This window comes from Dasypus novemcinctus, chromosome 12, assembly GCF_030445035.2.
Source record: "Dasypus novemcinctus isolate mDasNov1 chromosome 12, mDasNov1.1.hap2, whole genome shotgun sequence".
In the NCBI taxonomy this organism is placed as follows: Eukaryota; Metazoa; Chordata; class Mammalia; order Cingulata; family Dasypodidae; genus Dasypus; species Dasypus novemcinctus.
Genome location: NC_080684.1, coordinates 101,187,308 through 101,212,375, shown reverse-complemented (window position 1 = coordinate 101,212,375; position 25,068 = coordinate 101,187,308). Strand labels below are relative to the sequence as shown.

At 40.6% G+C, this 25,068-nt stretch overlaps 1 protein-coding gene and 1 pseudogene across 2 annotated transcripts in view; one reads left to right on the top strand and one right to left on the bottom strand.

The window, feature by feature from the left end:
• EP300 (E1A binding protein p300) overlaps positions 1-23,047 on the bottom strand; it is a 76,077-nt gene extending 53,030 nt beyond the window's left edge. The window contains exons 1-2 of one of the 2 annotated variants that reach the window (XM_004484156.5): positions 22,430-23,047; positions 5,480-6,123 (exon numbers count right to left, since the gene is read on the bottom strand). In XM_004484156.5, coding sequence (XP_004484213.2) covers positions 5,480-6,123; positions 22,430-22,562 — 777 coding nt within the window. In that variant the 5' untranslated portion in view covers positions 22,563-23,047. The remainder of the gene's footprint in view (positions 1-5,479; positions 6,124-22,429) is intronic. The other variant, XM_058309179.2, reaches the window with a different exon arrangement.
• Positions 10,397-10,491, top strand: LOC111762107 (U6 spliceosomal RNA; annotated as a pseudogene).
• Positions 23,048-25,068: the final 2,021 nt, after the last annotated feature.

Below are 25,068 nucleotides of genomic sequence, written 5' to 3'. Positions count from 1 at the left end.
TCTATTTCTCCCAGAGTTTGAAAATAAATTACAACCAATCTCCCCATCTTTAACCCCTTCCATCTCTCAGAATCCCTTTACCCCTCACCAGATATAATAGAAAGAGAATATACTGTACTTAATTTCGGCTAGAATGTGGCTAGTTATTTGATCTTGTTCCCTTCACCATTGCTAATGTGCTCCAGATGTCCTACGACATGCCACCTACCTGAAACACAGCGATACAGATAACCACCTAAACTGGAAAGAGGACCAGATGGCCACACACAGCTCCAGGTAGCTAAAACAAAAATTAGATGCCAAGGATGCCACTACAGGCTCTCAGAGAGAGGCTCTTTTTCCTTACTTAAAAAAAAAAAAGTCTGGCTTTATGGGTTACTTCTAAGCTCCCAATAAATTAAAAGCAGAATCTTAGCAAACCATAGAACACAAAAACACAGAATAGTGACAATCACTAAACAAATAGGAAAAATAAAAATAGAGCTCATAATATAGAAATATGAGTTTAGGAACATCTCATACAGGGACAAAAACTGCTACAAGCTGGGACATTATATATCCTACCTTAACCTACTGAATTTACTGGGGGAAAGTGTGAGCTACAGGGTAAACTATTATCCATGTGGTACAGTAGTGCTCCAAAATGTGTTCACCGAGCACGATGAGTGTGCCACCATGATGGGGGAGATTGTTGGTGTGGGAGGAGTGGGGTGGGGTGTAGGGGGTATATGAGAACCTCTTATGTTTTTTCATTTTTTGTGATGTATGTATCTTCAAAAAAATACAATTTACAAAAATGATGGGGTGGGGGGTGGGGAGCGGGTTATATGGGAACCTCTTATGTTTCTTTAATGTAATGTTCTGGGTGATCTATTAACTTTAATAAAAAAATGTGTTAAATAAAAACAAAAACTGCTACAAGCCTTACTCACTTGCAGGCACCACAGTAATACAAACCAATACTACACATGTGACTCCAAGTTTCACCAAAGAATAAAAAACAAATTACATTCAGACATGTCCTACTGCCTACTGGATTCACTAAATGTCCAACATTATGTACCCATATGCAGGCATTGTGTTAAGCATGGTGAACAAAGGCGGCAAGGGATCCCTCAGAATCAAAACCCAATCTTAATTTAAGCATTATTTTTCAAATTTCAAGTGAAAGGAACCATCTGAGTAAGGCTACAGCTGCCATAGATAGTGATTCCTCTGATGGACCTAGCAATGTGAACTGAAAATTGTCTTGAAAGGATTCACCATTCTAGGTGCAATGAAGAATATTCATGATTCAGAGGAGAAGGTCAGAATATCAACATTTATAGAGTTTGGAAAAAGTTGATTCCAACCCGCACACATGGTGAGCTGACATAACAAGATGATCCAACAACAACAACAAAAGAAACAGATTCCCGTGCTGCTGACAGCAACAGAAGCTGACAAAGAAGAACACGCAACAAATGGACACAGAGAACAGACAACCGGGGCAGAAGCGGGGAGGGGGAAGGGGAGGAGAAAAAAAAAGATGATGGTTTCTTCTCCATGGGACCTCATCCAAAAAAAAAAGAATTCAATGGAGGTAGCCAACATATATCAGAATATTTTTAAAAATAAAAGAATTAAATGGAGGAAGTAACTACAGATGTGGTAGAAATATCAAGAGAACTGGAATTAGAAGTGGAGCCTGAAGATGTGACTGAATTGCTGCAATCTGATTATAAAACTTTTAATAGATGAGTTGCTTCTTATGGATGAGCAAAGAAATTGGTTTCTTGAGATGGAATCTATTCGTGGTGAAGTTGTTGCGAACACTGTTGAAATGACAACAAAGGATTTAGCATATAACATAAACTTTGGTTATAAAGCAAAGCAGGGTTGGAGAGGACTTTTTTTTTTAGGTACTAGAGGTCGGGGATTGAACCCAGACCTGGTATGTAGGAAGCCAGTGCTCAACAACTGAGCCATACTGGCTTCTCTGAGTTGGTTGGTTGGTTGTTTTCGCTTGTTCTTTGTTTTTGTTTTTTAGGAGGCACCAGAAACCAAACCTGGGATCTCCTGTGTGGGAAGCAGGTGCTCAACTGCTTGAGCTGTAATCAGCCCCTTCAATTTTGAAAGAAGTTCTACTATGGGTAAAATGCTATCAAACAGCATCTCACGTTACAGGGAGTCTTTTGCGAAAGGAAGACATCAGTTGACATGGTAAACTTCATTGAAACTGCCACAGTCACGGCAACCTGCAACAACCACCATCCTTATCAGTCCAGCAGCTATCAACATTGAGGCAAGACCCTCTACCAGCAGAAAGTGTAATTACAACTCCCTGAAGGCTTAGATGATAATGAGCATTTTTTAGCAATAAAGGGTTTTTAAATTAAGGTATGTACATTGTCATTACAGACATAATGTTATTATACACTTAAAAGACTACAGTGGGAAGCAGATGAGGCTCAAGCAACTGGGCTCCCATCTACCATATGGGAGGTCCAGGGATTGATTCCCAGGGCCTCCTGGTGAAGGCAAGCTGGCCTGTGCAGGAGTGCTGGCCTGCGTGGAGAATTGGTGCAGCAAGATGATGCAACAAAAAGAGACACAGAAGAGAGACAGTAAGAGATGAAGACCAGGGAGCTGAGGTGGCACAAGAGATTGAGTACTTCTCTCCCACTCCCGTTGCCACTTAAAGAGAAAACAAGGAAGACACAGAAGCATGTACAGCGAGTGGACAGAGAGAGATGACGGGGGTGGGGGGGCATAAATCTTACCCAAAAAGTATAAAAAAAATAAAAACTATCAACTTAAAAAAAAAGACTATAATATATGTACTCATAACTTTTATATGTATTGGGAAACCAAAAAATTCATGTGATTTGCTTTATTGTGGTAGTCTGGAACTGAACTTGCAATATCCCCAAGGCATGCCTGTGTTTACTACGTGCCACTAAGAACTTTCGTATGTTAAATCATTTAGCACTCCAAAAATCCTGTGAGTTAAGTTACTATCTACTATTATTATTCCTATTCCAGACGGGGAAATTGAGGTATAGCAATTTACCCAATATAACACCGCTACTATGTAAATAAATGGCATAGTCCATTTTGAACCCAGATAGCATGGCTCCACCGCCCACATTATTAACTACAACACTTATAAATCGACTTTATGCTCTCCCTTCATATGGAAATAAACCAATAGCTTAAAGTAACTATAAGAAGGCAATTAGGGAAAAGTTTTTTGTTGTTGTTTTATTTTTGTCACTGGCATCTTTCAGGGAGTAAACATATTACCTTGTGAAGTTATTTAAGAGTGAAAAGATTTTAAGGAGCTTCATGGTATGCAGTTAAAGAGGAACTCAGGTGGTATGGCTCAAAATCAGTACATTATTCTGCCTTTTACTGTATCCTCATAACTAATGAGGAGTAACTTCAAAACCGTTTTTTCCCCATAAGCCATCATTAATCAATCTTTTCAAAGACTGTTACAATAGTAATGCCGTACCCTGCCTACACATCCTGAACCACAGACTCATCCATAATGTACAATAGCCAATTCCTCTACCATTTGCCAACAAATGGTAGTTGTTATCAATCTCATTAAAATTTTCTTTGTCTTAATTCTGACTCTTAAAAATCACCAAAACTCTTAGGAGTTCAGGAAGAAATGTGATGAATATAATTAATTCTACAAGGAAAGTTCAGGACCTGGTACAATGGAAGGACAACTGTTGGCCAACAATTTGAACACTGTGAAGTTGATTTTTAAAATTTTAATCTTAAATGGGGAAATATAAAAAATGTTATTCCTGCCATAAAAAGAAATCAGTTGCCATAACTTAAAAAAATTATTTATTAAATTATTTATAGTGTCAGGAACTGCTGTGTTTAACAGGTAAAAATCTATAAACATATACTATAGGCAGTAATCATTTAAAATAAGGAACTGTCATTTTGATAATAAAATTTTTATATTTGAATTCCCCCTTCCAATCAAAATATAAGTTATATAAAAACAGAGATTTTGGTTTTGTTCACTGCTATATACTCAGGTCTGAAACACTGTTGGTGTAAGAAACCTGTGAATTAAATTATGAAGAAAATAGCACCCCACTCTACCTTTTGCAATGAGCCTTTCCTACTTTTTGTTCTTTACAGCACTAATCTGGCATACTATAAATTTATGTTTTATGTATACGCACACGAGAAAATAAGTTCCATGAGGGCAGGAGTTCAATCAGGCTCTACCTCCAGTACTGAAGCTAGAGCCCAGTAAACATCTGATGAATCAATGAATGTTTCTTGACTACAGTCATCCCTCCTCCCCCCAGTAGAATATAATAAACATCCAGAAGGCAGGAACATTACTTCTTCACAGGGCTGTCCCTAGAAGCCAGAAGAAAATTTACAGAGCAGGGATGCTAAGTAGAATTCTCTCCTAAAATGTCAATATTCTTTATTGTGTAACACACACACAAAAAAAGTTATGGGCTTTCATATAACACCACATGATCTTAGTTTCCCCACTCCTTCCTGGTTCCTCCTTGTCTTAAATTCATCCTTTGAACTCCATCTCTCACCACCAAGATTCCCAGGATTCTTCTTACAGAGAAAGCCTGCTCCTTCATTCCTTCTGAAAACCCTATCCTTAGCCCATCTCCAATACGATCCTACATGTAAAGCCATCTCTTTCATTCAACAAATATTTACACTAAGTAAATAACAACATGCCAAGCATTGGCAACCATAGCATGATCCCATTTTAGGAAAAGGAATAAAATATGTAGCAAAAATATACAGGAATAAGCAATGAAATAAGTGTGCTTCTGATATCTTAATTACACATACAGAGCAAATCTTTATAAGATATAGTTAGTATTCTCTACTTAATAAAGCTAAAAACTGCTTTTATAAAGAAAAGCCTTTCAAACAATGACCACAATCTGGTTAACTGGAACACATGAAATGTTAGTTGGAAGTTTCACAGTAAATTAGCACACCTTAATTCCCACCAACTAATAAAGAAAAATAACACTTAAAAATCTCTTAAGATTTAAATCTCTTAGAACAGTGTCCTTCTACTAAGCAGTGGAAATGTATGAAGTCTATCCAAAAAGAGTTTAATGCCAGATATCTCAAAATTATATTTTATAAGTAGGCTACACAGGCTAAAAGTGGTCTCAGAAATGAGAAGAGACTATTCCATTACTTCCTGCAGTGAGAACAGGAATACCTGGAAATGATTTGCAACAAACTGTGAAGGTATAGAGTATTTGGTTAATTGTAAAATAATGCTTCTCTTAAAAGTCATATAAAGGGCTTCTTAAAATTGTGACAACGCAGTAGATCCCTGGCCTTATGATGCGTAGGATATACTACACAATCTGAGAAGATTAGACATGAATGATAAAGAGTAAACGAATAACTGACTTCAATCCTCCCTCCAACACTGGAACATTCAAAAGTATAAAACCCAAACTGCTCTTACCTTAAGAGGCTGGGGGCCTCTCAATCCTGTTTGTCCTCCCATCTGAGGAGAGCCCTGCTGCAGTGGCTCAGTCATTAAGTTGCCAGCGTTTCCCATTCCTGGATTTGGGTACTGCATATTAGGTCGCCCACGGCCTGCTCCAATCGAACCGTTCATAACTTGATTAGGCATCATCCCCTGTCCATTGCCTGTGGTCAACATCCCAGGATTCATGCCAGCATTCATCCCTGTGTTCATTCCCATGGCAGGCTGATTTACTGGACTGTTCATCATACCTGTTGCAGACTGTGTGGGACCCTGATTTGGCCCACTAGTGCCCATCCCCATGTTGGGAGAAGTCAAGCCTGCCTGTGCCATTGGGCTTTTGACCATGCTATTTATCAAACCTAATCCAGGACTGTTTTGTTGGGCCTGGCTGGCCATGCCTTGCCCTTGGCCTGGGCCACCAACCCCCATATTGAGGTTAGGGGAACTACCAGACCGTAGCAATTCTGACAGTTGTTTATGTTTAGACGCTGCATCTTGTACCATGCCAAGACTTGTCTGAAGCTGACTAATATCACCACCATTGGTTAGTCTTACTTCTGTAGAGTTGATTAATTCATCTGGTAAGTCATGCTCCAGGTCAAACAGAGAGCCAAAATCTAAAAGGAAAAAGGAAAGGGAAAGGTTAAAATTTGACAGAACCAAAATCAGAAACTGCTCTATATTTTGCCCTTCAAAAGCATCTAAACATCATTTCCAAACCGAACTCCATGGAATAGTACTTATTTTATTATATAAAAATGCACACTGGGTGATATTCAGTTATACCAACAGGTTAAAACAATTAAGAACTGCACCCAAATATAAAACCAAGGGAAAAAAGGGATCAAATAGTAGTACAAACTTTACATCAATTGCTGAAAATTTGTACTGACAGTCCTGAAAATATATAAAATTAAAATATGTAATAGTCCAGAAACCCTTTGAGGTTAAAATGACTTACCTAATATGTGAACTTCAGAATGGAAACAAAAAGACTTAAAATATACTATCTAAAAAAAAGGCAACTGATAACAAATGACCCACCATTATAGAAAAGTCAACATGAGCTCCATGAGGACAGAGGCTGTCCAACTATTCTGCATCCAATTCATATCCTGTGCCACAAAAAAGGAGTTCAATCTGCTGAATGGATTTGGTTTCACATGACCCACAGCCTACACAACAGTGTTCCTTAATGAAAACTTAGCCAGAACAGGGTACAAAAAAATTATGATTCTGGCTGCTTCAACAACATACAATCCACCCTCCTCCAACACATACCAACCCTGCCCCCACGCCAAAAAGGGCTGTCCTCATTGTTGGTACATAAAATTACACGTAGGGAAGTTCCCTGTGTAGGGGAGGAGCCCCACGTGCAAAAAAGTGCAGTCTGCCCAGGAGTGGCACTGCACGCACGGGAGAGCTGACGCAGCAAGATGATGCAACAAAAGGAGACAAAGATTCCTGATGCCACAAACAAGAATGCAAGCGGACACAGAAGAACACACAGTGAATGGACACAGAGAGGAGACATCAGGGCGGGGGGGAAATAAATCTTTACCAAAAAAAAATTACATGCAAATTACAGATTCACCCAGGGTTTATTTATCAACCTTAGCACCACTACTGACATTTGGGAGCAGAGAGTTGTTTGATTATGGTAGAGTGCATGGGGGTTGTGATAATGGGGGAGACTGTCCTGTGCATAAGATGCTTAGCAGATTCCTGGGCTCTACACTTGATACCAGTAGGCCAACTGTGACAACCAAAAACATGTCTCCAGATATTGCCAAATGTCGCCTGGAAGAACAAAATTGCCCCTGGTGGAGAATCACTGTATTAATCAACTATATAGATTGTGGTGATTTATGTTTTCTTCCCTTTAATATTCCAAGTAGTTTTCATATTATAAAAGGCTTTACTGGCCTTTATAATATACTTGAATCTAGAACCGATTACCCTTTAACTTGATGCTGTGCAACAAGTACATGGCAGTTCTTTATACTATCCTTTTAAATTGAAAATTTCCATTTAAAGTTTAAAAGGAAACAAAGAAAGCCTGAACAGTCCTATTTATTGTTAAAAAACTAGAAAATAGAAAAAATAATACTATAAAAATCATACATGAAAAAAAAATCATTCATGGCCAGGAGAAGAAAATCACAGCCCAATCTCATTCATGAACATAAAAATCAAGAATCATTTTAAAAAATTAAACTAAATCCATCAATGCCTTAAAAATGTATTATCATGATTAAGGTGGGATAATCTCAGGAATTCAAGGAGGAGTTTGCAGTATTAGAACATGTCATTCACCATATTAACAAAAGGATAAAGAAAAAAAAGATTCAACTCAGTGAATACAAGAAAAGCATTTGGCAAAATTCAATATCCAATTAGAAAAGCACACACATACAACAATGGAGAAACTGAAGGAAACCCACTTAAGTTGACAGAAGGTATGTTCCAAAACCTAAAAACTGACAGCAAATATGCATAATGGACCAACACTAAAAGTATTCTCTTTAGTTTCGCAGCAAGACAAAGATACCCACGATAACCACGTCTATTCAACACTGTATTGGAGTACCTAGACAAAGCAATAATACAAGGAAAATTACAAGTGAAAAGAACGGAAACGAAGAAATAAAACTTATTGTCTACTAATGATTCAACTGTGGACATAGAAAATCCAAAGCAAATTATTAAAAAAAAAGTTTAGCAAAGTGCTAGCTAGAAAAAACATTTTAAAAATTAAACTGCATTTCTGTGTTAACAGAAACAAATGGTTAGAAATAATGTTTTAATATATAATTTATGAAACAGGGAAAAACTTAGGAAAACAAATCTGACAATGTGTAATTATAAAATATGCATAAATTGTAAAAGTTTAAAGACTACCTTAAAAAAAAAAAAGAATAATATCAGACCTGGATAGAAATCCTCAATATACAAAAAGAACATCAATTCTTCCCAATATTAACCTACAGAATTCAAAATCCTAACAGGCTTTTTCAGAGAACCAAACAAGATGATTCTAAGTATACACATAAGAACCTGAAAGTATCTACTTCATAGGTTATTTGTGGATTAAATACGTAAAATGCTTAGAACAGTATGTGGCACATATTACACACTATAAACACATTATTACTATTCAGTGGAATCACTACCCTTTTAGTAGACAACGAGAGCTAACATTTATTAGGCATTGTTGTCAGACATTGCTCTAGGCATCTCACATGTAATATTCTCATTAATCTTCTCAATCTCAGAAACTGATAGAAGCCACACAAACTGTTCACATTACAAAGTCAAGCTCCATAGTCTTTACAGGGGTAGAGCTTGAAAATGAAGGTCACAGGGTCTTTCTCAGGGTCTATCTTGAACTTAATTTCAACAGACCTAAATGTTACCATTCAAGAGATCCACTCATGGTGGCGGACTTGGCCAGTGGTTAGGCCGTCCACCTACCACATGGGAAGTTCGCGGTTCAAATCCCGGGCCTCCTTGACCCGTGTGGAACTGGCCCATGCACAGTGCTGATGTGCGCAAGGAGTGCCCTGCCACGCAGGGGTGTCCCCCGCGTAGGGGAGCCCCACGCGCAAGGAGTGCACACCGTAAGGAGAGCCGCCCAGCGCAAAATAAAGTGCAGCCTGCCCATGAATGGTGCCGCACACATGGAGAGCTGACGCAACAAAAAGAAACAGATTCCCATGCCGCTGACAACAACAGAAACGGACAAAGACGAAACAGCAAATAGACACAGAGAACAGACAACCGGGGGGGGGGGGGGGGGAAGGGGAGAGAAATAAAATAAATAAATACATCTTTAAAAAAAAAAAGGCAAAAATTCTAGGAAGCTTAAAAAAAAAAAAAAAAAAAAGAGATCCACTCAGGTTTCAACTCCAAAAGTGATCCCAATACTCCTTTTGTCAAGATAGCTCGCTTTGTTACAAACCTCAACTACATACTTTTTATAGATTATCTTCTGTTGTAGCTAAATATTTGTATGTTACTTCTTTGCCAAAGTATAATAAGTATCTTGATAAGGGATCATTTAATAGATATTTATATTTGCAACAGCACCCAACATAGAAAAAAAAAAACTCACAGTATGAATTAGATAATAGTTAAATAAAATGTTTCCAGCGATTCTATTACTGTATATACTCTAAATTTGACTGGGTATTTATCAATTTACACAGTTTTCTCTACTTAAAAACATTCTATTTTTCAGTCACTCTATATATTAAATTTGGAAGACTGTTAAAAAAAGTATATACTTTGACCCCTGATCAAACAGAAATAAGATCATCTTTATACAAATGATTGCCTATAAACTGTCAAGGTTCCTACATTTATTATTACTCCTAAACTATTCTGATTGTGCCTCAAAGTTCTGGGTAGTTATAATCCCCAAATGCTATCAGCTATCATTGATATCTACTCAGCACTGCTCATGGAGTTTAAAAGATGTGGGTTTAAACCCAATACTATTAGCTACATGACCCGAGTGATACTGTCACTTTGCAATTGTAAATTTAATTTACCTCTTCTATCAAAAGGTAATAAAACTTACTCTACCTCCCACACAGGGTTGTTTTTAGAACTGAAGAGGTTGCAACAACTCTACAGTGAATTTATTAACCCTCTTTTTAAAAGTTATATACCAAATGGGGCCGAGCAAAAGATCCTTAGGGATCATCTAAGTCCAGTAGTTCTCAGGTTTACTTAAGGCACAAACAGAGAGCAGACCAGTGTTAGCTGAACAGGAATTAGGAGAATGAGGATCCATCCATCCTCCTCAGGCATCTTGGCATCCTGATCCTCCTAGGACAGTCTGTGTTTGAAAATTACTAAATCCTCTTATTTTAAAGATGTGGTATTGTGCTCGCTACGGCAGCACATATACTAAAATTGGAAGATTAGCATGGCCCCTGCGCAAGGATGACTCGCAAATTTGTGAAGCGTTCCATATTTTTTTGAATGGGACTTCATATTTTTTGAATGTAATATTTTTTAAAAAATGAATTTAAAAAAAAAGAGAAACATTTGGTGCAAAAAGAAAAAAAAAAAAGAAGAAGAAAAAAAAAAGATGTGGTATTAATACCTGAAGCTAACACTGGCTGCCTACGATTCCGTAACAACTTTGTTATTGGATAAGAAACCTATCAAAGCTTCTTGGATCCCAACCTAATGTTCTCTGTAGGGGACCAAATAGACTTCATTTTTAGTAGTTGTTTTAGATTAAACAGATGAGAACTATGACTTTTCTGAAAATGTTTACACTTTTTTTTTTTCGCAGAACTTTGATTATTTCCAGACTAAGAAAAACTATCCAAACTCTAGATCTAGCCAATCAATTTATAGTAGTAGGGTTAGGAGCACTAAAGCTCAAAAATCTAGTATGTATGTTTCATTTTAGCCAATTTTCAAATCTTTCCCCATTAGATTTTTCTGCAAGGGCTTCCCAGGGGGGAGGGTTGGGGGGCTTGAAACTAGCAAGTTCACAAGCAGCGATTTGAAGAGAAAAGTGCAAAAGGCTGCTAAAATATGAGATGTCTTTAGTCAAATTTTGTCATAAATGGCCAACAAAACCCAGTGGTCTAAAACCTAGTAAAGCAGGACCTAAACAAAAAGCAATCTGTGTGAAGATGCAAGGAAAGAAATAATAAGAAAATTAAATGTCATAATTTAAACAAATCCTTTTTGGGCAGTGGATTTCAGTACTGACCAGCCTAAATTTCACATCTTTATCACTAAAGCGCCTTAATTTCTTCCCTTTCTTTTAAGGAAAGGGGAAAAAAAACAAAGGTCCAAATCATCTTTCAAAAAGCCTCTATCTCAACTTGCCCTGTATAAGGATTAGTTCAGTTTAGCTGAATTAAAATTAGATATTCAACAAATATCAACCTGGAGGGTCTTGTGACATGATAATTTGCAATTTTCATTTTAAAGAGAAAATGGATCTACTGAAGGATTTTAAGGAGAACTAATATGGCAAACTTGCATTTATTAGAGACCACACAGGCAGACAAGATTCAAGAGTGAACTGGGCAAGTATAGAAGAGTGTCAGGGAGATTGTTTAGCAACCAGTTGCTGGAGAGCAACAATGAAAGCTAAAGCTTGCACCTGGAGCAGTAGTAAAGCAGCAAGTCAAAAAAAACTCTATTGCCGACTGTATGCAGACAGGGGGTTGAAAAGAAAAGAAAAAGACAAGGATGACTCCTAAGTTTCTGGCTTGACCAACCTAAGAGTATTATATGGGTACAGTTATCCAAACAGGCAACTGCAAGAAAACATGGGGATGTGGGACAAGTGTGGGCTGAAGTCACTACTGGGATTATCTCTGTGGAGTTGTCAGTTCTAGAACACCAAAAGAAGATCTACACGAGCCCTGGATGGAGTAAGATTTACCAAATGATATTTCTGGGGCAAAAAGGCCAAGGAAGGAGACCACAGGATATACCAGAATTTAAGGGACAAAGATGTTTAAAACCCAACATTTCCTATCCGATCAGGAATACTGTCCTGGAACCTAAGAGGTTCCAAAAAGGAAATGGTAGTGGTATCCCACTTCTCCAGAGACAATCCAGGGAATGTAGATAATAGGAGATAATTAGTAATCTGGGTAACAACTTTGTTAGAGCAAAAGCAGTGGCTTGAGAAGAGGTTAAGAAAGCTAAGGACAGCAAGTATTTTTTTCCTAGATAATAAGGTGATCTCTTATTTAGTTTTTGCTTACTTTCCCCAAATTTCTTTGAATAAATTCATAACTCTGAAATTTGTTCCATTACCTTTAACTATTCAATGGCAAACGTTACTGACTGTTGAAATAAATGAACTCACACTATCTCCATAAGACATTTCCTGATTAGTTTTTCAAACATCAACTCATCAATATTCTCAGCAGGTTACTTCTACCACGCAGTTTACTGACAAGTTCCAATATACCTTTAATGATGCTCAAATACAAAATGACTGAGTAAAATGTTTCTCTCAGTATACAAACAGTCCAAGCAAAGGGATACAAAATGTGACAGGATAGATTTAAGTCTGATTTGAAAAGTTTAACCTAACATACGAAGTTTATCCAATGGTCTTCGTATTAGACATGTGACAATTTACACAAAAGCAACAAGTTTGGATTAAACACGTGGGAAAATAGTGTTGAGTCAAAACATCCTTTCATTATTACATACTGAGTCTGTAGGTCACCTTTTGTGTCTTCTATATTGTTTGTGGTCCTCACAGCAGATTTAACCATATAAATGCTTATAAAATAAATACTCAGCTCACTTAGCCTTTCCAAAAACCAAAAGATGAAGACACTGGATTGGGTGAAGCTCAGTGGTTGAGAACATGCTTTGCATGTACGAGGTTCTGGGTTCAATCCCCAGTACCTCCTAAAAACAAATAATTAATACAAGAGGAAGACAATTCTATGACACTGGGGAAATCAGACACCATAAATTAAGTATCAGGACCACTAACATTATAATCCCAAATACTGCACTGTCTGTGAGCATAAATAAGAAAGTCCTTGTTTTTAAGTTAGAATGCAAAATTGAACTTAAAACTGAAATGATTTTGGCTCAAAATATAGTACTACGCAACAGCATCTCTTCCATTTACACTCCCCCTCCCTTGAAGGTTCAAGCATTATCGTTGAATAAACCAGCTTATTTTTGTACTTTAAGTTCTAAAGTCAAATCAACTTAGTTCTGTCTTACAAACTGTGGCCATTAAGCCAAATGCCCATACTAATTAAAGTATTCTAAAACTAGTCATTCTGATATATTCCCTTAGAAGAAAAAAATCCATCCATTTCTTCTCCTACCTTCAGTTAGCTTTCTCTGGACATTAAAATACATTAAAAAAAAAAAAAAAAAAAGGAAGGGACAATCCTTGATCTCAAAACCTTTATTTCTTTCAACTAATCCAGTGGTGAGGCCAGAGGATGCGTAGGAGATAGAAAGGTAAAGAGTGGAGAATGAGAGAACAGGATATGTGAATATCCTGAAGAGGGGAGACAGCTCAGTCAGTTCAGCAAATCGAAGAACCTCAAAGTAGGGGGAGCAAACTTGAGCGAAGGCCAAGGCTGATAAGCCCTAGCCCATGTTAGGGATCTGGAATTTAAAAAAACAACAATAAGGAATGCAGATCAAAGTCAAATCTAGATTACCTTAATAATTCTGATAAAAGCTTAACTAAACCTTGAAACAACCAATCAGATACATACAAAAAGATCTCTTGTTCTTACTGGTTTTGGGCACGCTTACTCTTCCATTAACTCAGCTGTTTCAGGTACTTAAAGAGGATGAAATTTTCAAACACGGAAGCTTTTAAAATGAGGCAATTCTGTAAACTTCACTAAATTACCAGATTATGACAACTTTCTTAAACTTCATTTAGACCTTTATTTTTTGAATATTTTTATGACTCAGAAGAGGAAGCAGAAATAATCTAATTATATAAACAACCCACCTACCAAGGAGAGAGACACACACACACTCAGGCTACATACTTAAAAGGAACACTTAAGGAAATTAAATGAAACATCCATGCTGGAAATACAGGAAGTAGAGGTTCTAATACGAAGACAGGTAAGAGTTCTGATACTTCCTAAAACAATTGAAAACAACCTGTGAATTTTATACAAATTTGGATCAAAGATGATAATCAATACTAAGTTATGTAGGTTTGCATAGCTGTGCATGTTGGCAACTGTTGAATTTTGAAATACAATAGATTCAAAGGGCAAAAAGTACAAGTAAATTTCAAAACACACACTCCTAACATTGTCTAGCAACCATGATGTCAAAAGACATATCTATACTTAGGAAAAGATTGGCTTGAAGTTTATTCTTTTTTTTTTTTCCCCAGATTTACTTTTTATTTATCCCCCCTGCCCCAGTTGTCTGCGCTCTGTGTCCATTCGCTGTGTGTTCTTCTGTGACCACTTCTATACTTATAAGCAGCACTGGGAATCTGTGTTTCTTTTTGTTGTGTCATCTTGTTGTGTCAGCTCTCCATGCGAGAGGGATCATTCTTGGGCAGGCTGCACTTTCTTTCACGCTGTGCAGCTCTCCTTACAGGGTGCATGTGGGGCTCCCCTACGCAGGGGACACCCCTGTGTGGCAGGGCACTCCTTGCACTGAGGATAGGCCAGCTCCACACGGGTCAAGGAGGCCCGGGGCTTGAACCACGGACCTCCCATGTGGTAGGCGGATGCCCTATCCATCGACCTCAACACATTTAGGTTAAGATCTCGAAATTGTTTAAACAGAAAATTTAAACAGAGATGGAGCATCATAAACTGATCAGGAATGTGACCTGCAGCCCGCTTTTAGAAGTTCTGCATTGACCATGAGTCTTGCTCTTTATCAACTCATTAACATAATGACATTTCTTGGTGTGAAATTAACTACAAGATGAGGACACTATTACTTATTAAAATCATACCTTAAGAATCAATTCAGTAACATGTTTATATTAATAACCTGAACTGTAGGCTAATTGAATGACTACTGAATATCTCTTGATTTTGAGTAGTATCAACAATCTCGTGAGATTCTAAAGGCTTTGATGGCAGAAACTACATTTTGATGCATTCTGATGCACAAAGTGCCTAACAGTTGGTAGGTAATTCAATGTTTGCTGGTTGAGATGAGAGGAAGGCCTATCAAATGAAAACAATGACTATCCAAAATTCAGGATAACCACAACTTGAAAACGTCTAAAAATTTAACTCATCAACTCCTAGCCCAGCTCCCCTCTACCCTCCTGAAAAACCCCACTTCTCTTCCCTGTCTTAGAAAAGGCATTGTCACCCACCCAGCTGGCCAAACTTGAAACATCATCCTAGATTACTCCATTTCACTATCCAAATTCTGCCACTCACCTACCTTCCCTCAAATGCCTCCATATTTTTCTCTGCTCCCTTCCTTACAATTCTTTAGTCAATTATCTAAGGTACAATTCTGCCCCATCCACTTAAAACAGCTAAAACGGAAAGTCTGAACTCCTGTAAGTATTGTAAACCCTGTATGACTGACTGGTATGACTGCTCACCTCCTACAGTGATTTCTTGTCATCCCCCCACCCACATCTTCTATTCCCAACACTCATCTGGCTCATTCCTATTAACCCCATCTACCCTTCAGATCACAAGCTCAGGCACCAACTCCTCAAAGATAATCTCCAGAGCCGGGAACTACTAGGCTAGGTCCCCATCACTCCCACTGTACAATGCATTTCCAATTATAATGGTTATACTGGACTTGTTGAAAGTTGTTTCTCCCTTAATGATAAATTCGAAGAAGGAAAGGCTTATGTCTGCCAGGATTACGGGAGTATTCCCTGTCCTATGGATAAGTACTTAGCATATAGGTTAAGTGGGCCCAATACAGGGTAACTGCCAGCTTGTCAACGCTTTTCTCTAAACCAGTGTTTTACAAACAAGTGGGTCACAAGCCAGTAGTGAGTTATGAAATCAATACAGTGGGGTTGTGACAAGCACCCACTCTATTTTTAAATCTTTTTAAAAATGAAATGCAATATAAAATATCAGAGTAAGTTATCCCTTCCATATCACAACTTTCCCCACCGCAGTTTCAGTATACCATTGGTCCACATAAGAAAATAAATGGGAATTCGGGGGGAGTTTTGTGGAAGGCGCAAATGACAAAGAAAAAGTTTAGAAGCTCAGAAACGCATAAAATATATGTATAGTATTGTATAATACTGCCCATGACCAAATATGTAACCTAAATTTTACAACAAGGTACTGTAAACATACCACAGAAGAAAAAATTCAGACTTCTCTGGTACAAAGGGCAGGCCAAAAAATTTTACACAGATTTTCTAGATTGCAGGGGAGCCTAGCCCCTAAGCCCCACTTTGTGGAAGGGATAACTGTAAGTACATTACAAGAGATAAGAGTAAATATTGTTTGTTCACTTGTGCAAATAGAATGTTTCTACATGTAAAATACAGTTCTTACTTGGACAGATGCAGAAAATTCGAAAGGTTCTGTTTCTATTTTTCTTCATCCTTTGTAAGACTTTTAAGACCCAGGTAAACAACAAATCATTGAAAAAAAATTGCTGAACCACACAAAAGGCAAAAAGCCATTTTTACCTTCTGACCATTTCCAATGAGAAGGATCTGCTTGTTAATCTCTCATTAGGCCTTAAATATGTTTTCATGTTAATTACTTAAAATCATAAGAAATCCAATGCAATATATACAGTATTTTTATTCATATCATTTTAATATCTTGCTCCCACATTCTCTTTATCTTTGGGTGGCTGGTGATGCTCAAACTAACTCTGCAAATAAGCCTTATTTTCTTAAGACTTTACTGTGAACTTCATCCACTTGAGTTTTTTTAATCTGTTTTACCTATATATTTCTTTAAAACAACAACAACAAAATACTTACAACTGCCTTCCTTACAGTATATTTATCAGTAATGTTAAATAATGCATACTGTGCAGCAGTGAGCAGGATCGTAATTCTTATGAAGAATTCCTCAGGTGAGTATTATAGGTGAGGAAGCTGAGACTAACGTAATTGGCCTATGATTCACAGTTAATAAAAGCAAGTCTGACTTTAAAAAAAAGTAAATAAATAAAATTTACTCTGGTAGCCCAAAGCCCAACTCTTAACCACTCACTTTTTTTCCCCAGTAGTTTTCATTTTGCCTTCTATTTCTCTCTCAACTAAATTCCTCCTAGTTGCCTCCCCCAACCCCAGCATTTAAACAAAAAGACCTACATCATCTAAACACAAATGATATCCAAATTGCTCGTAAGAGGCCTAACACCTCAATCACTACTATTCTCTTAAACCTTTCTTGATACTCACGAGAACTGAGCAGTAATAATTTCCCATTAAAAATTTCATCATCATATAAAAAAATAATCTGCAAAACAAAATATTTAAAAGTTTTTATATTTTGGTATAATTTAAATTCTACTTGCCCATTAAATTCACTAACATTTGACACACTCAAGAATCTCAATTCCAAGGAAGAGGATTTGGCTCAACTGATAGATCATCTGCCTACCACATGGGAGGTCCAGGGTTTGATCCCCAAGGCCTCCTGACCTGTGTGGTAAGATGGCCCACGCACACTGCTGATGCACACAAGGAGTGCCCTGCCATTCCCGGGTGTCCTCTGCATACGGGAGCCCCACGTGCAAGGAGTGTACTGCGTAAGGAGAGCCGCCCTGCGTGAAAAAAGTGCAGCTTGCCCGGGAGTAGAGCAACGCACACTGAAAGCTGACGCAGCAAGACAACGCAACAAAAAAGGGACAGATTCCCAGTGTCGCTGACAAGAATGCGAGCAGACACAGAAGAACACACAGCGAATGGACACAGACAGCAGACACTGGAGGGGGGGAAAGAGGAGAGAAATAAAAAAAAATAAAAATCTTAAAAAAAAAACCTCAATTCCAGAAATCCTCAAAAATCGGATGGATAAAAATACCAAAGAGGGAAACGGACTTGGCCCAGTGGTTAGGGCGTCCGCGGTTCAAACCCCGGGCCTCCTTGACCCGTGTGGAGCTGGCCCATGCGCAGTGCTGATGCGCGCAAGGAGTGCCATGCCACGCAGGGGTGTCCCCCGCGTAGGGGAGCCCCACGCGCAAGGAGTATGCCCGTAGGAGAGCTGCCCAGCGTGAAAGAAAGTGCAGCCTGCCCAGGAATGACGCCGCCCACACTTCCTGTGCCAGTGACGACAACAGAAGCGGACAAAGAAACAAGACGCAGAAAATAGACACAGAGAACAGACGGGGGGGGGGGGGGGGGGGGGGTGTTAAATAAATAAATAAATCTTAAAAAAAAAAAAAAAGAAAGAAATATTTCTCCATTAACTGCTGGGTATATAAATTGGCAGAATAAAGTCCTGAATTGTTTTTTGTAAATATACCAGGAAGAAGTATTTTACACTCCCACTTGAATTTGCAATATTCTTCCCACTCTTTTTTTTCTTTCCTATTTACCACTTACGTCCCTAATGAGCACCACACTAAGCATTACTTTCAACTCCTTGACTCATTACTTTTTTTCCTTTATTGTATTAAAGATAAAAAATAAAGAAAACAAAAACTAAGAGAAATAATGCCAAAAGTCAACCAAGCCAGGAATCCTTCCCCACCTCATCCATTCAATGGACATGCTATTCATTACCTTTCATACCTCTGCAAAAGAACTCCAGCTAGAAAAAGGCAGCCATATTGTACCAAGTACAAAGTTTACAGCTTAAATGAAAAGTCACTTCTTCTCACCATCAACAACAGATAATCTTCTTGAAGCCCTAGAAATTCAATAATAAGCAGTTGCCAGAGTTGAAGGCACTCAGTGAAATATTTTCCAATTTAATTAAACAGTGAAGTCAGGAATATCACCGGACCAAGGAAGCATATCTGAAAGACTCCAAAAGGAGAACTCCAACATAAACATTCATGCCTAAACAACAAAATTAAAATGGTAATATCACATAGGTTCAAGAGGTGAAAAAGAAGTAGACTCGACCAAAATGTTCTGGGGTTAGGTTGCTAAACCACTAAATCTATCCAGTGGTATTTTTATAAATTAAAATTGACATTAAAAAACAAAAAACCAAACCAACTTGCTACTTCTCTACTGTGTACGTTAATCTAGATGTCAACCTGTCACACAAAATGCAGGTATACTTTAAATATTATCCGGCCTATTCCTTTGAAATGAAAAAAACAAGAACAAGCATAAAACCCAAGCCAATCCTGACACATGAATACAGTATAGGGTCACAAACTGTACCAAGACCAGAAGAATCTTTACCCAACCGAATATGCCAGATCCTAACACTGTCACCTACCTTCCCAGAGTCCATTCTTTAAGTGCATACAGAATTATTTACAAAGCAATGATAGACCATGTTCACTGAGCAATTAAGGCAACATTATCATTCTCATAATTTCTATCACTCAGGTTTTAGAAAGGGGCTCAAAAAATATTTCCAGGACTTACCTGTTATTAACTTTTCTAGTTAATAATCTTAAAAAAAAAAAAGGCTTTATGATCTTTTAGGTTAGGGAAGGAGCTAGGGCAGAAAATCATTTCATCTACCAAATTATCTGTTTGCCCTAACCAAACCAAATTAGATTTTTGAAGAGTCGAATGCAAATATTCAACATAAAACAAAGAAGCTAAAAAACAAGTCTCTTTTCCTCCCCATTCCACATAAAACCTGAACTTAATTCAAGTTATCTGAATCAAACTGGACATTTTTTAGAAGAATCTGTGAGTGCTATTCCGCATCAGTAACTAAACCAAGAGCCTGGAAATTCAGATGTTGGGAATTAACAGTAATTTGTTTTATAACCCTTTAGCATGTCAGTCCAACTGGATTCCAGTTCTTTCCTATAAAACGGGCAAACTCAACCCACTAAACAGGTACACTTGTACTACAAAAACGGCAAGCCTCAATCATTAAAACAAGAAAAAAGAAAAAAAAAGCTTCTGGGGAGCAACTTTCTTTCAATTTATGAAAAATTCAAGTGACAACTAAAAAGTCAAAATGCAGAAGTTAAGAGAAGTTTGAAATTTAAAGTCTTAAAAGGGTGAAGAATCTTCATTAAAAGTTGCCTACAAACCTTTATTACAAGCTGCTTGGTTCAAAAATAAACATATCAGAATATAATTGTGCCCAACTTGAATTAAGTTCACAGAGGAACACTTCTCCCCAAATAAAAAACCCAGACTGGTTAGGATTACAAATTGTACCCTAAATAATTCCTAAAAGAAACAGAGGAAAACTGGGTGTGTGTGTATGTCAAACCAGCATTAAAGAATTGAAAAAAGTAACTAATGCTAAAATGAACTGTTAATACTAAGGGTGACCGAATTAATCTCAATGTTGAGGGTTTTTATTAAAAAGACCCCACTTTATTCATTTAGGACTTAATTTTTCAAACCTATTTCAAGTATATTTGAATAATTTCAGGGGCAAAAAGTGGGGAGAGGAAGCAAAGAGAGACAGTTTTTGTGTATTAGATAGGAGAGACACTGCCAAGAGGAGTTAGAAATTAGCTAGGACACAACTCAGCCATGGAGGATGCACTAAGTAGAAGTGTCTGAACAACGGAACATAAACTTCCTTTCACATCTTGCATTGCTCAATTAAAGGCTAATCAAAATAAAGTATATTAAAAAGTTTCCTCTATGGTGTCCCCAAGTCACTGACTCACTCAAAAATAAAATCCATCATCACATTACACAAAAACTAAAGAACAAAGTCACTAGAGACAATACAAAACTCTACTGGTGAAAAAAATGTCTAAACGTGATCCAAAAATTCTTCTGAATGACACTTTAGTAAATGCAAAGGTATACAACACCCGGTGTGTGTATGTATATGAATTCTAGAAAAAGAAAGCTAAAAAAAAAAATCTCTGAAGAGTACAGAAACTTCCAAGTTCATACATAGGCAATGTTACAAGCTTCAGGTAGAGTAGAACTCTGCATGATTATTCTTGATTTTTGCAGGTTATCTTAAACACATAATACAACTTTCTTACAAGTACAAAGAAACTCAAGGCATTTGCCACATCCTCACATTTTACCCTCTGAAATGAAGCCTACTTAGAGAAATATAGTCTAGAAGTTCACTGCAAACTCAGAGTACATTTAACTCCATTATGCACTCTCACTGGCAGATGGAGGGATGACGTTCAGCCTGTTTCCAGTGCGTTAAAGAGATGGTCCGTAGTAGGGGGAACATCTTGAGGACTGTCAGATGGCCAGCCATTCTTCCTCTTCATTATCTTGCATCTCAAACAACTACAACAGCGACTGAGGTCAGTGGCCATCAGGATAACACCATTAAACTAAGGAAGGGAGAGAAGGAGACGATGGAAGAAGTCTCCCTGCATTTCTCCCGACAAAAGGGCCAGTCCACAACTGAGTGAAGAACTCATAGTGCTTTTAAGCTTAATCTGGGAATCCAAATGTTTCAAGCGTAAAAAAGAAAAAAACAAAAAACCCCGTATGAACAAGAAAGAAACCCTACTCTCCTTTTTAACTTTTGGACAATCAGTTCATGTTTGCTGGAGATTGGGATGCTTTTGACTTCTAGCCTTAATTTCCAGGTACATAACTCCAAGAAACGGTTTATTTATTTTTCTTTTCCCCAAAAAGAGAAAATACATAGGAATTGCAAAGAAAATGCCTCTGCTCTCCCATCCTGAAAACCCAGAGTTTCAGACATTTTGGTCTGGCAGCAAAGAAATGGGAGATGTAAAATGAACTGCGCTCCATATTGATTCTTAAAGCAAATAAGAAAACAAAACAAAAAAGGTAAGAATGGCAAAATGATTTTGTCAAACCAGGGTGTCAAACCTGAAATTCTGGATCACACAAGCAAAACAGAAAAAAACAAACAAAAAAAAACACACAAAAAACAAGATTTTTAAGGCCCTAACCCTCAACAGGAAATCTTGAAAAGAGTGGAAAGTAGAGGAGACAGAATGGGTGCACTCAAGGAGAAATGATTCGCAATTCCTCATTTATCACTCCTAATAAAAAATAATACTAAAATCCATAAAAAGCTTACACACAAATGCACTGGCATTTCCAAAATTAAACTGCACCGCAGCAACAATAAAGGCTACACTTGTGAGCTCTAATTCCAGAACACACATCGAGATGACAGGGTTGCAACGAATGTATTAGGAGGCCAAGAAAATGGTTGGACTGTTGGAAGGCTTCGACCACCTCATTCAAACACCGTTAAAATGAATTCGAGTTGAGGTAGACAACTAGGCAAGAGAGAAAGAGAGGAGAGAAAGGAGGAAAAGATGGTATAACGCAGGGGCAAAGAGCAGAAAAGACTAAGGGAATGTGGAAAGCCGGGACTCCCCGAGACTAACCTGTGCCATCGCTGGCCGACGCCGAGAGGGCCGGAGATGAGAGTTTAGGCCGCTTGGCTGAAGGCGGCCCCGGTTCCACCACATTCTCGGCCATTTTTAATTCTTTCGGAGATACAGGCGAGGAAAACGACATTCCTCGGGAAATCTCTTCTTTGGCCCGAGGTCCCCTCCCCACTCCCTGGGGTGGGCCTGGGGGGCTCCGCCGGCACCCGAGGGGGGTGGGGGAAGTTCCTTTTTCTCTTCGCCGGGTCGCGGTGGCCGAAGAGGGATGCGGACTCGCTAGAAAAGGTTGGGGCAAGTGCGAGGTGCCGAGCCAGGGCGCAGGCCCGGAGGAGGGCAGAGAAACACAAATCCGCCGAGCGCGGCCGCCGCGGCGAATTCCCGAGAACTCGCGGCTCTAGAGGCGAAGTCCCCGGCCCGCCACGGCCGGCCCCTGCCCTGCCGAGGTCTCTCGGAGCTCCGCCGCCGCCATCAGCCTCTTCCTCCTCGGCGCTGTCCTCCTCCTTCTCATCGCCACAAGGAGGCGGGGGCGAAAAGGGGGGAGAGGAGGAGGCGACGAGAGACTCTCACCTCCTCCCGGTGCCCCCTCCCGGGCTGCGCCCCCACCCTCCGAGCCCTCCTCCTGCCGCCGCACTCGGCGCCGCCGCCGCCGCACCGGCCCCTAATGGCCGCACCGAGCCCGCCGGAGCCGAAAGCCGGGCTGGCGCCGCCGCCTCACATCGCGCGGCGAGCGCCGGCGGCCCGGGGCGGCGAAGGCGCGGCGAGGACGCCGGGCGCGGAGCTCGCCGGCCGGAGGCCGAGGGGGCCGGGCCGAGCAGCGCCGCCCGCCCGCGCCGACGCCGAGCCCACCGACGAGGTCCCGCTCCGGCGGGCGGCGCAGGCGGCCTCCCCTCGCGCCGCGCTCTCCTCCTTCGCCCTCCCCGCCGGCGGCAGATAAATAAATCCGGACGCCGCCGCGGCCCCCACCCCCGGCGGCCCGGGGCCGGGAGCGCCCGCCCCCCGGGCTGCGCTCGGGGCCGCCCTCGACGGCGGGCGAAGGCGCCGCGGGGCGCGGGGTTATGTAATGGTACCCCCTAGGCGTCGACGCCGGCCCGGCTCCCGGGCGCGATGGGGGTGTGTGCGGGCGGGAGGGGGCTGGGGGTCGCCTCAGCCTGCGCCCCGGGCCCCCGGCCTCTGTCTCGGCCCCTGGGGCCTCTCTCCGGCCCGGCTCCCCTCCGCACTCTCCTGCTCCCGCAGCTCGCACTCAGCCCGGCGTCCCGCTTGCCCACTCTAGCCCGCTCCCTCTCGCCCTCTCTCCCCCCGAGCCTAGCGCACAAACAAGATGGCGGCTGTTGTTTCTTCCCTCTGCCGAATCCTCCTTACAGGCTAGCGGTAGCGGCGGCGGCCGGAAATGAGCCAAGGGGGGGTGAAAAAAGGGGAGGGGCCGGGCTCCGGGAGGGAGGCGGCCAGGGGGCGGGGCCTGGGCCCGAGCCGCTCACACAATGGGGGAAGCGGGCCCGGGGGCGGGGCCGCTTCCCATCACGGGACCCGCCCAGGGCCCCAACGCGCTCCGCGCTTCCGCAAACTCCCCCGGCGTCACCCAGAGGCTCCCTTTAAAGGGGAGGATTTTCACGCGGGGAGGGGGCGGGCTTGGGATTTATTTTCGGTCGGTGGACAGTTACGGGGGAAGGTGCCTGGGTTGGGTCTGCGCGTCGGGGACCGGTGGGGAGCCGGGGCGACGGAGCTCGGGTGCCGCGCAGGTGGCTAATAGGAGCGCTCGTGGGGATGGCCCTGCGCCCCCGGCCCCTGGGCGGCCAGCCCGCCGAAGCCCCGCTGAATCCACCAGACAGGGGGGACCCCGCCGCGGGTGCTCGGGGCCGCGGACCCAGCGCGTCCTCACTCTGCTCGAGACGTCGCCTTCTCTAAGGGCTCACTTCCCAAAAACACACTGATGCCGAGTTGTCTCCATTTTCTCAGTGCTCCCAATGTTTGACAGCATGTATTATTTTGATGGTCAGAGAACCCAAATCACAGCAGCGGAGGGTTATGTTAGGACGAGATTCGAATCCATTCCTTGCCTACCACGTGTCCACATGGCTTTACCAGGTAGCACTCTCACTGAGGAAGCTTTGAATTATTTTTCCGAACGCTCCAGTGACTTGAGAACATTTTAGGGAATTTCTTTCCACCCACCTCGTATAAACTAGCTTAATAAAAGACCGAATCCGACTTAGGGCAGTGCCTTAAAGATAATGCAATTATGGAAAAAAGCAAAAACGTAATGTAGGAATGAAAGAAAGCAAAAAAAAATGTAAAGGGAGGGGCGGGAAATGGTTTCATGTGAGTAAAAAAAGTGCGAGTGTTTGTGAACAGTTTTTCGGCTGAAAGGTGCGAGAATGGTTTCACAACCCTGCACGTTGCAGGATTCCACCGTTTTGGGCCTTTCCGTACCTTCGAAACTTGAGGAGGTGGCAAGGTTGTAAATGACCCCCAGGAACCGCCAAACTAGTACCTATCGAGATGGCTAAAAGGCTTTTTGGCATCTCAAATCTCATGCTCCTCGGTTTGTTTTTTGTTGCGTTTACTTTACTTTTTTTGTTTTTGACTCTTTTAAAATGAATGGTAGGGAGAATAAATAACCTAGGCGTGAAGACCCAAGT